The following is a 12,754-nucleotide window of genomic DNA, read 5'->3' as shown; positions in this document are numbered from 1 at the left end:
TTTAAAATGTTCTCTCTGCACTATCCCATCAAACAAACTTGGGTTAGGTGTGGCAAAGCAATTCATTTGTAGAGTCGGTTAACCTTTCTGAGGTCAATAACCACATGTGTTAGATAAGTGTAAAGCTCCCTCTGTAGTTTAGAGTTAGGTGCAGCAGAGATTAAATACAATGTAAACAGTATTTTACAATAATCTTCAATAATATTCTTCACAATATTCTTCAATGAGGGAATTGTATAAATGGCTCAGCTGATAGTAATGTCATGTGAGGAATAGCCCCAGCTAGAGGAAGTGATACTACAGATGGATCAGTGATAGTGAGATGACTATTTTCCCTTTACACACTGAAATGGCTACTTGCCTTTTTAGACGACCTTTCTCAAGTTTTTTTGAATTTCAAACTTTATCAGCAATGTGGATGAGAGTGAGTTTATTGCCAGCTTTACCCTGGCTCCCTTAGTCTGTTTCAGAGAAATAGAGTAGGGTAAATTGGTAAAAAAAAAAGTTGGTTTGCTATTGTCACATGTACCATTGTCAAGTGAAAAACATGTCCTGCATACTTTCGGTACAGATTAATCCATTACATAGTACATTGAGGTAGTACAAGGGAAAACAATGATAGAATGAAGTTGAGGGGTTTTATATTCTAAATTATCTTCCAGTCGTGGTCACCAACATTAAAAAATACACTGTTTTAAAAATTAAGAAGTCAGGAGATTCTGCAGCTGCTGGAAATCTAAAGGAACACAGGCAATCTGAGTGCTCTGGTTTCCTCCCAGATTCCAAGAGATATATGGGTTAGAAATTTAATTGGTCACGTGGATGGTGCAGCCTTGTTGGACTGCAAAGTCCTGCCACTGCACTGCACGTCTAGATGAGTAAAATAATAATAAGTAAAAGGTGCTGGAGGAACTCAGCGAGTCAGGCAGCATCTATGGAGGGGCATAAACAGTCTGTGGTTTAGACTGAGACCCCTCAGTCCTGATGAAGGGCTTGGCCTGAAACGCCAACAGTTTATTTCCCCTCCATAGATGCTGCCTGACTTGCTCAGTAGCGGCAGCATTTTATGTGTGTTGTTCTGTTTCAAATAGTGTTTTTTAAAATGGGATTTAGTTACATTAAGTCACCTGCTGTCACCTTTGAGCAGTTATATTGGGGTCAGGGAGGCATGCCAGAGCAACTCAGAGTACCATGTTTCCCGTTTTTGTTCCAGGTTTTACGCAGAATGGGTGAGGCTTCTTTGAGATCTGCTCGTCACTGTCCCCCACCTACCCATGTAAATAACGCAAACCACAAAATCTGCTCCTCTGCCTGCTTCAGGCCTCCCATCACTAGTCATGTATAAGTCACAAGTGTGTTAGGATTCAGTTATTTAGCCACGTCACCTCCTCTGCTCTAAGATGGTGATATATGAAATAGGACGAGATTGCAAGTGTACTATCATTTTATGGATTGCGGTCATTGTGCATCTGTTAATTAGGCAGTCTGTGTCTGTTTCCCTATAATCTCTCTATTTATGTGTCTGTCCAGCTGTCTGTCTATCAATCTACAGCACGGTAACAGGCCCAACAAGCCCTTGCCACCCATTTAGAGCCATGTGACCAATTAACCTACTAACCCTTATGTCTTTGGAATGTGGGAGGAAACTGGAGCCCTTGGAGGAAACCCAAGTGGTCACAAAGAGAGCGCACAAACTCCTTGCAGACAGCAGTGGAATTGAACCTGAGTCACTGGTGCTGTAAAAGCTACACTATGGTGCCATTCCCACTTTTTCTACCGGCGTTGAGTTCCCCTCTGTTGCTGCCACAGGGATGTCCGTTGGAATAAGGGAACGATACTGAAAGCCTCGGTCGAGTACATCAAACGACTCCAGAAGGAGCAGCAGAGAACCAGAGAGATGGAGGGCCAGTCAAAGAGGCTGGAAGTCACCAACAACCACCTACGGTTTCGCATTCAGGTGAGGAAAGGAAGCGAAGGATGTCAGCGGTAAGAGTGTTCCTTCTGGGCCAAATGCTATGGATTCAGGTGCCATTCCAGAAACCTGAACACATAATCCTGGCATAAACTCCAGTGTGAAAGGTGTTGTTGGGGTGTCTCCTATCCAATGAAATGTGAATCTGAGGCCAATTTACCTTCTCAGTTGTTGTGCACTATTTGGAAAAAGTGCAGGCAAATTCTGCCTGATATCCTAGGCAAAACTGGTATTTCCACTATGATTTCTGAAGCAGGTTATTCATTATCACATAGAGGTATACAGTAGGAAAGTTGACCCTTGGCCCAACTCATCCATACTGACAAAGGAGCCTTTGTGAACTATCCCATTTGCCTGCATTTGGCTCATATACTCTAAATCTTCCCTATCTGTGAACCTGTTCCAATGTCTTTAAATACTGTCATTGTATCCACTTCTGGCAGTCTCTTCCATATATCCAACACCACCTGGAAAAACTTGCCCTTGGATCCCCTTTAAAACATTCCTCTTTCCCTTTAAGACTACAATCCCCAGTTATAGACTGCACTATCCTGGAAAAAGACTGTGACCATCCACTTCATTTACGTCCCTCCTTTCTTCCAGGGAAAGCAGTCTTAGCATATTCATACTCTCCTTAGAATTCAAACCACCAATCTCAGCAACATAAGATACAGGGTCAGAATTAGGCCATTCAGCCCATAGAGTCTGCTCTGCTCCACCATTCCATCGTGACTGATTTATTATCCCACTCAACCCCATTCTCCTGCCTTCTCCCCATAACCTTTGACACCCTTACTGATCAAGATCCGATCAACCCCCAGTTAAATATATGCAATGACTTGACTTCTACAGCTGCCTGTGGCAAATGAATTTCACACATTCACCACCCTCTGGTTTAAAAAATTCTTCTTCATCTCTGTTCTAAAGGCAGGTTCTTCTATTCTAAGGCTGTGCCCTCTAGTCCAAGACTCTCCCACTCACTCAACATCCTCTCCACAGCCACTTAATCTAAGCCTTTCAATATTCGATAGTTTCAATGAGATCCTCCCTGATTCTTCTAAACATCCCTGGGAATCTTCCCTTCACCGTCTCTAACTTAATCACATCTTTTCCAGAGCATTGCAACCAAAAGTGCACACAGTATTTCAGGTGGTGGTCTTACTAGTGTCTTGTACAACTATAAGGTGATGTCCTAACCCTGTACTCTGTGGCCCATCTGATGAAGGCAATTGTGCTGAATGCCTGCGGCATTGTACCTTGTACCACCTCAATGCATTTTAAAATGAATTGATCTGCATGATCATACACAAGACAAGTTTTTCACTGCTCTTCAGTGCATGTGGGCATAATAAACCAATTTACCAATTTATGTTGTCGATCTCTCGTTGTTGTGTGCCAATTAAAGTTTCAAGTTTCAAAGGACATTTAATATGTATCCAGTTCATTCGTCCTCTTCACAGACATCTATGAAACAAAGAAACCATATTGAACAATAAAAGCATCGAAGCCCGGAAGCCCCACCTCCCCTTCCCTTTGCACAAGCATCAGCAAAAAGCATTGAACCCTCCCCTTTACCCCCACCCAGAAGCACCAAAAACTGCCCCGCCCCTTCAACCCCACCTGTGCCGGCAGATGCACCAAAAACTGCCCCGCCCCTTCAACCCCACCCGTGCCGGCAGAAGCGCCAAGCATCAAACCCCCCCCCCCGACCACCCCCCATTGCAGGCAACTGCAGGAGCATCAAAGAGCCATTGATCCAGAGTTTATCAAACTACAATCCATAACCCAGCACTTCATTATATCAGACAGACACTCTCTCTCCAGCGAAGATTGCATTTCCCACTTTACAAAAGCATTCGCACTTACACTGCACAGGCTGTCTGAAATTGAACTTGAGACTATGAGTGTGCCTCCCAATATTAACAGAAGCATTTTTCTTCTCTTGGTTGTACGTAGGAACTGGAGATGCAAGCTCAGGCCCATGGACTGTCCACTGTCTCGCCCTCAGGGCTGAACACATCAGAGCTCCTTGCTTCTTGTGTCAAACATGAAGAGAATCCCGTGAACTCACTTCAGCAGCCACACCAGAACCAGCATCACCAACAGCCTCCTCAAAGCCAATTGGATTTTGCTCAGTCCTTTGGCTTTTGTGACTCCTCGCTGGGCTACTGTGACACCATGAGCCAATTTACTGACCTGTCCTTCAACGCTCCCATCAAAAAGGAATATCAGCTGGATGACATGTTAATGATGGACGACGTGCTCTCTCCCTTGGGGAAGGACCCCCTCCTCTCCTCTGGGTCGCCATTGGCTTCCAAAACAAGCAGCCGAAGGAGCAGCATTAGTATAGATGATGGTGACATTATGTGACACAGAATATCTAGCTTTAAAGCCACAATGTGTGTGTAAAACTGTTGGATGGGTAAGATGGGGAGATACCACCTTTTGAGCTTCAGGAATTTCCTGAACTTCTACTGATTTGAAGAATGTATCAGAAGTTGCTCTCTTTTACTGACTTCCTGGTTTTGAAGATTTTCACGTCCTTTTGCAGGCCATATTTTAAAGATATTTTGTGGAGTCTGTCTAATATTCTTTTCCCCAATCGACCGCATGACTCTGTGCCATATCCGTGAGGCCACCTCCTCCATTTATTCCCTTCCCAACACTGACTAACGTATTCCCCCGAGTACACGACTGATCACTGAGCCACCATCTTTTAAGGAAGGCATTGGGTTTAAGCCTGTGTTCAGCCACAGTCTGCATTGTGAAAATCCGTTAGTGTTTTCTGTGACTGAGGTGAAGTTAGTACTGGGGTTAAGAGGTGGTGCTCTGTTAAAGATTGAGGCTTCAAACATCCCTTTTTGAGCTGAATGATCACAATTCCCATTTTTCCTTACTAGTTTGTTGGTCAGACACAGCTTTTAATGCTGTAACTGGATCCATTCTCTCAGGATAATCCTAAATTTGAATCCTTGATACCACTACTTAGCTAATCTGTACCTGGAATAGGTTTGGTATTGCTGATCTAGAGAGCCCTAGTGTATGAACATTATCCTCGGGCAGAAAACGAGTAGGTATACTACAGAGTCATGTGAAGCTAGGGTTGGACTCAAAACTCATTGCCTTATTTTTTAACACCATTTCCCCCCAATTTAGACAGATGTGAGAAGTTGCAGTCTACGGTCATAAATGAATTAGCTCTTTTCTGCAGAGCGGAGTCGATGGGCCAGCTGACCTAATTCTGCTCTTATGTCTCATGGTCTTTCAGCAGAGCAAAGCAGGTAACTGGATAAGCAAAGTTTCTGTGGTCCCAGTTATATGCAAATAAATTAATCAATCCTTAATCAAGCACAAGCAGAATCTCTTGTGTTTATGATCTGCTGTTTCCAGCATTTGCAGAATCTCTTGTGTTTATGATTCACCAGTCTCTATTGCTGAGTTTTATATGTGGGAATTTCAATTAATGGGATGAGATTGCCTTGTATTTCTGATGTATTCCCATTGTCCCTGCTATTTTAATCCATGTTTCCAGACACAGGAAGGCCTCTCAGCTGAGTGAGTGAGGGCCTTAATTTTAGTGCCAAGGTCGGTATGCCAGGATGATGATCTTGTGATATCCACACAGTTTTAATCGCAAGTCTGTGCAGCCTGTGATGAAGAACAATCTCAGTCAGAGGAGATCCAGACAAGGGATTAAAACCAGTGGCTTGGGAGAACCAGAAGTGGCTCATCCTGGCCCTAAAGGCCATCTTAAAGTGTCAGTTCTTGTGCTTTTAGCCCTCACTGATTAGAGCTGCTCCCCACCTTGTATTTATTTACCTGATAAGGAGCCATTTCCCCCAATCCATGGCACACACCTCACCAACTCAGTATCCAGCTCAGAGATAAGGAACCCTCCATTTTTCCCTTCATTCTAATCCCTCGCAGATACATAATGAGCTGCAGCCTAATCTCTGAAGAAGCCTTAGCCTGTATTCAATAGCCATTTTTTTATCCAAAGCCAGAAGAAATAAAAATTCCTAAAGAAGTATCGTCCAAATGGGACATCAACTGTACCAAGGACTGTATTCAGGGTCATGTGACTTGATTTTGATCTGTGTAGGCTCTGAACAAATCAGTGAGGTGTTCACTGATAAATTAAAACATAAGATGCAATGCTGGTGCTGATTTATTTAAATATCATAGAGACAATGTTTAAAGTTTGCTAATGGAAGAAGATCTCAGTGATCATGACTGGGGTATACCCAGACTGGAGCTCAAAGCAGGGGGAGCTGGTATGTTAAATTCCACTGACAGAGATCAGGAGCCCATTTAGTCCTTTGTACTTGCTCCACCCCTTTGGAAGAGCTGGCCAAGTAGTTCCACACTCCCTGCTGTTGTCCCACGAGCAAAGCAAATTTTTCCTTTTCAAGTATATTGTATCAACAATATTCGTGGCTTCTCTCCCTTCAGTGTAAATTTTCCATGTCATTTGTGGGAGGCTTCATGTAGATGCCGACAAAATATGATCCAAAGTACGCTTCTCGTTTTAAGCTGTTTCATGGCCTGTTGACTGTCAGCCAATTATTTGGCAATCATCCAAAGCAGTTTCTTCAAGAGAAAATAAACCATTGCAGGGAATTCAAAATCCTTAAAATTCTTTAATTCTTAAATTCTTTAAGAACTCTTAAATTGTTTTCAAAACTATGAATGTTGGCAATTCCTGTGCTTTTGTCCAATGGGGAAAGCAGACCCAGGCTCGTGGTTTTGGTTTTAAAACCTCCTAAGTGTTGGCGGAACAAGCAAGTTATCCAGAATATCAGTGAATGTAATGTGGGAACCCTGGCCACCTCCACTTCCCAACAAAGGATTTACTGAAAAAGCTCATAAAACGATGGAGTTACTTAGCAGCCTTTTACTTGTTTATTTCACTGACACTTCTTGAAGTGCCCAACTTGAAGTTCTGCTTTTGTCATCAACATTAATGTCTATTTCTATTCCCTTTTTCAGCTTAATTACATTCAAATCAAATCAAGTCAAATCAAATTCAAGTTTAATGATCATTCAGCTGATTCAAGTAGTGTTCCTCTGCGGCCAAGGTGCAAAATGTACACAGCACATTCAAAATACTGTAGCTAGCAAAGAAACATATAGTCATGCAAAAAAGATCATAAAGTTGCCTTGTCATTGAGCAGGTAACTACCAATTATTTTTCTCTTGATCACTTCTACTCCTTTTTTAATTTCAAATTAACCGCACTGATATACTGGGGTGAGGTAGAGATGGGGCAGATAAGTTGAGTCTTTGCAGACTAGGTAAACATTTACGATAGCCTATAGATAGCACTCCCAGCTCTGAAGCAGAAAATTGTAGATTCAAGCTTTGGGATAGAGAACGGTGCCCATAACTAAGCTGGCGTTCCACTGTTGTACCATCAGCGCTGCCAACATTTGGGGGAGACACTAAAAAGGACTTGAACAGATGCCATTGCGTTGCTCTGCTTGAAAGGGCTTACTCACTTGTGAATGTGGCCCGGGCTCTCCTTTCATTAGATCTAAATGTTGCGTGGCAAGTTATGGAAAAAGAAACAAAATGAAAGTTCCTCGGATATTTTGGACGGTGTTTATCTTTCGGTCTACCTTCCCTAAATGAGACCAGATCGGTATTAGTCTCATTGTTGTTTGTGGGATCTTGCTATGCTTAGTTGGCGACTACACTTTCTGCAACAGAATACTGACTACACTTCACATCTATGTCGCTGCCGGTGAAGTTCCTTGGCTCACCCTGAATGCGTGCAAAAGGGCAGCTCTCCTCCTGAACATTTTGCTCCTTTTGATAATGTGCTGAACAACTGGAAGCAGGATTCCCTGCCTATTTTGAGTGAATTATAGTACGGAGCTGTGCTTGAAATATAAAACACTCTGTAATATTGTGACATAGTTCGTAACTTAATTCAGTGTATTGGAAATTTGGAAATGGGTCAAGCAGACTGCAAATGTTACATGTATCTTGAGATTGTGTTCCATCTGCTATCAGATCTTTAATTTTTCTGTTTTCCTCTGTTAACAAATGCGATAATGGTTTGCGAACCTTTTGCGTTGCATTAAGCTATTGCTTTGCATTTGGATATATCTATCCTTTGGTATTTTGTGGCACAAGAACAGGCAGCGATTAAAAATTCTTGACCAGATTGCCACCCACTCACATCACAAATTCAGCTCCCAGTGTTTGACAATTATAGCCAATGTGTGTCCTGTTAACAAAAGCATGAGTCGTAGTTGTTTGGATATGGGTGTGACTGACAAGAACATATGTTGTCCATCTCCATCTGATCCACAGGAAGGAGGTAATGAGTTATCTTGAACCACTGCAGTCTGTGTGGTGGGACCCCTCCTTGCAATGCTGTTATCAGGATTCCATGTTGTTGACCCAGTGGCAATGAAAATCCAGTCAATGTGACTCCAGTTGGTATAACTTGTAAATCAGAGGTGGTGGCCTTATGCACTGTCGTTGACTTTCTGGGTGTCTGAGGCGATGAACAAGGATGATTTGTATTGTGTGGCTTGAGCAGATTGTAGGATATTGGTTGTAGACACTTTTAAGCTCCAGCACCATGTTTTGAAGTGGCCAGATGTGAACTAGTAACCAGGAAACTCATTGGGTCCATTGAAATGCTACTGTATTAAAGTAAGATTCAGTTCTCTGTTTCTCTCTGGAAGGCCGTCTGAGCCTCAAGTTGGCCTATGACATTGCTTGGCTCTTTTTGTGTTGTGTACATTTGTGTACCGCGCCTGTCTAGTATATCTGTCAAACCCTCCTGTTTGGGAGTGCCCAAATTTTACTTTCATGGTTTAAGCCATACATTGTTGTCATGAGGTAACTGGAAACACAGTCAGTTTAAACTCTATTCAGGTTGACTTTCAAACTACTGATCCTAATTTAATCTTTGTACTCTAACTCGGGCTTTACCTTCCAATAAGAGAGTATTGGAAGTATCTTCTGCTCTCCTCTCCCCTCTGTGCTGTTGAAGTTCACACTGGATAAACCAGTCAGGAAGAACGAGCTCAAACCTGAAGTGAGCGTGGGAGCAGATTGGGAGAGCATGTGGGCTATCTGCTACAGGAGAGATGTTGGAGGCTTTGCGACAACTTGTGACTGGTTTCAGTGATATTTCAATTATTCACGATAGACAGTAGGGTTCAAAACCTTGGTATCTAGGGACTGGTTTGACTCACATCTCGGTGCAGTTCTTCCTCTGCTCTAACCTCCGTCACGTGCATTTCTAACTCTTGCCACCAAATTTAGATATTGGCTGAATGCAGCATGTTTTTTTTCCCACAGCCAACAATCTGTACTATGCTATCGCTTGAGGTGGGATGTTTGCAACATTGTGAGAGACTTCCTTATATTTGAAAATCAAAAAAGATTTCAGATGCAGGAATCTGAAATAAAGACAGAAAAGCCTGCTGATGCTCAACAAGTCAGATAGCATCTGTGGACAGAGAAACAAAGGTAATGTTGTGTAAAGTAATATTGTGGTCCTGATGAAGAGTCTCGGCCTGAAACACCAACTGTTTCTTCAAAGTTCTAAGTGCACTTTATTATCGAGGTATGTATAAATCATACAACCTTGAGATTCGTCTGCTTACAGGCAGCCACAAAACAAGAAATCAATTTTTAAAAAATGACCGAAACAAATTGTGTAGAGAGTAAAAAAAATCAAAATGAAATCAAATCCTGTGAGCAATAGAACAAGCATCAGCATTCAGAAGCAAATTGAGTCCATGAACCTGAAGTTGGGAACAGCTGGAGTGGGCCCACAGTATCCGGAGGTGCTGGTTGACCTCCAGCATTTCAAATATGCTACTATGGATTTCCAGAGAACCTCTTGTGTTTAACAATGGTAATGCTTTTGGGCAAGGGCATTTCATCATAATGAATGAGGAGTCTTTAAACTGAAATGCAAACTCCTCTTTCCACAGATACTTCATGATTTGCCGAGAGTCACCAGCATTTTCTGCTTTCTTCCCATTCACTCACAGAATGGGTACGCGGTCAGTAAGGCTGGCATTTGTTACCCACTCACAGTTGACCTGAGCAGCCTCTGTGCCAGTTTCCCACAATACTTCCCATGACAGTGAGTTCCACATCTGTTAATACTTCTGGTGCCTGGTTGTGAAAAGGGGGTGGGTTGGTTTGTGTAGGAGCTTTGCCCTTGATCAAATGATGGAGCAGACTTGATGGGCCAAATGGCTTAGTTCTGCTCGTATGTCTTATGGTCTATGTCACTGTTCGCAATCAACCTGACTCTTCTACGGAGAGAAAGAGTTGCCACTTCTAGCTGTCTCTCTTGCTTTTCTCCCACCAATCACTTTACCAATTTGAAGGTTTTGTTTGTAGTGGGAGGTTAGAATTTGCCAATCAGAGTTGATTTATTTTTAGAGAAACAGCACGCTACCAGGCCCTCCCAGCCCAATGAGCCCACAACACCCTGTAACAATGGGTTCTGCGAGAGAAGCTGAATTCTACAGACACTTACTTTAGTTGTATAGAAGTTGGATTATAGTTGAATGTACTTCCTCAGAGACAGCAGAGAGCAACTTATACAAACTTATGGCTGAGAATTGAATTCATCTGGATCAACCATGTCAATCATGCACTATGCTCCGCGGCAGCAATCTAGAAAGAGATGATTTGGCAAAGGTGCTATAAGATGTAGCATTTTAGAACACTTAGCATCAAAGCTTTGGGTGTAACTTCAGTAAGAGTGGAATGACATTCTATATTCCTGCATATGGTCAGTAGGGACTCAATGGGCTGAAAGGCTGCCTAACATGCTTGGCCATTCTGTAAATCTCTGACTGTGAACTGAATCGTTTGGTAGGCATATCGAAAAACAATTAACAGTCATTGTGGGCCCGGAATCAGATGCAAGCTAACTGAGTAAGAGCAGTGAACTTCCTTCTCTGGGAGACCATAATGAATCAGGTTCCCCCCCCCCCCCCCCCACCCGCCAAATTCCCGTACATATTTAAAACAAAATCCAGAATCGAAATAGCTGAATTCATCTTCCCCAGCTGTCATGCCAGAATTTGAACTTTTGTTTTTGGATCAGTACATTAGGTATCTTGATTACTCAGCAACAGCTTAACCACCAGTTAGCATTAAATACAAAGAAAAGAAAATACTGGAAACACTCAGCAGGTCAAGCAATGCCTGTGGTAAGAGAAAATGTCGATGTTTCTGGTCTGGGACCCTGAGATTCTGAAGAAGGGTTTCAAACCTGAAGCATTAACCCTGTTTTTCTTTCGCTGCCTGACCTGTTAAGTGTTACAGCATTTTCTGTTTTCATTTTGGCTTTTTGGCATTTGTGTATTGTTAAATTTTTATTTTCTGTTACAGTTCCCAACATAAGTGAAAGCTCTTTATGTAGTTAAACCAGTTCAACAGCCTAGATGGAAACCTATCAAAACAGCCTATCAAAACCTAGATGGAAATACCCAGATGGTATTGGCGTCCTATTCACTTATGATATTGAGACACAATTTTTATTTTAGCTATTTTGGGGGGTTTTAACTCTCTTACAGCACCCAAACCCCTTTTGTCCAAACTGGGGTTTTGCTCACAGGACTGTCCTGCTGATTACTGTTTAATGCCTGGGCACTCCTGGAGTACGGGCAATACCTTCATGTAATCCTACAGCATTCACTGCTAAACCATGAGTGATTTTGTCAATTGCCCCAGGCTTAGGTGTTTTGTAGACCCCAGCTTTGCGCACACACTAATTTGGATCATATGCTTTCCTTATTCAACTCTAAGAATGGATGCTTTGTCGTCAGGCTCCAGTGCTGGCAGATTTTAAAAGTGGGTTGTGGGAGAACATCCATAAGTCAGGTGATTTGGATGCGTAGTGGGGTCAGGTGAAATACTGCAGAAACAGGATTTGTTGCGTCTCTGCCTTCTCAAATTAAGGAGAGAACACAAGGAATTGGGTAATGTGCTCCAATCTAACCCTACCCAATTCTTGCTTCCTCTGAAAATCCCTGCAATTCAGAATTTGTTCTAAGGATCGGTGATAAGTTAGGAATGGGAATGAACATTTAGATCCTATCACTGTGGTCGAGATAATAAAAGCCTGTAAATTAATTTGTACGTGCTGGATCTCCAAGCTAGACTGCAATTAGAATCATTTATAATTTTGTCAGAGTGGTAAAACAAAATTTCTTCTTTGCTAAAATAGATGGTTCTGAAATGAATGTAAAGCATTTAACAAGGTTGAAGTCTGACACTGTTACCCATGGAATCCTTTTCCATTCCACTATAATTTAATTTTTAAGATGTTTTCAACAAGTAATTTTGAGCATATTTTAAAATAAAAATACACTCTATCCTGCTTCAGTCTTCTGAACCAATTCATGGGTAAAACAGCCTATTATATTTTCAGAGTTGCAAAGGAATGGAAAACTTGCAATGGTGACTTTACAGATTGTTGATGCAAAAAATTTACTGTGTGAGCATCATGTTGCTACTGAGATTATTTACCTCTTTATAAAATATACAGATTGTTTTATTTGAACTGCATCTGTGTTCTTTTGTGCTCTTTGGGAAGAGTAGTTGAACTCCGGGAGGTGGGAAGGAAAGTGGTTTATATTTTCCAGCTGCTGTTTGACCAGTGAGACCGCTGACCAATAGTGTGACTAACAGCCAATGGCTGGTGATGGGCATGGTTCCGATGATTTGGGGAAACACTGATGAATGATGAAGGAAGATGACTTCAAATCCCACCAGAGCTGCTTGAAAATT

The 12,754-nt window shown here is 42.1% G+C and overlaps 1 protein-coding gene across 3 annotated transcripts in view; it reads left to right on the top strand.

Annotated features, from left to right (window-relative positions):
• tfeb (transcription factor EB) overlaps positions 1-12,527 on the top strand; it is a 154,034-nt gene extending 141,507 nt beyond the window's left edge. For all 3 annotated transcript variants that reach the window (XM_073030530.1, XM_073030528.1, XM_073030529.1), the window contains 2 exons: positions 1,810-1,957; positions 3,929-12,527. In XM_073030530.1, coding sequence (XP_072886631.1) covers positions 1,810-1,957; positions 3,929-4,342 — 562 coding nt within the window. In that variant the 3' untranslated portion in view covers positions 4,343-12,527. The remainder of the gene's footprint in view (positions 1-1,809; positions 1,958-3,928) is intronic.
• Positions 12,528-12,754: the final 227 nt, after the last annotated feature.

This window comes from Hemitrygon akajei, chromosome 27 (genome assembly GCF_048418815.1).
Source record: "Hemitrygon akajei chromosome 27, sHemAka1.3, whole genome shotgun sequence".
Lineage (NCBI taxonomy): Eukaryota > Metazoa > Chordata > Chondrichthyes > Myliobatiformes > Dasyatidae > Hemitrygon > Hemitrygon akajei.
Note: the sequence above shows the minus strand (reverse complement) of the source record. Positions and strands in the feature narration are given on the sequence as shown.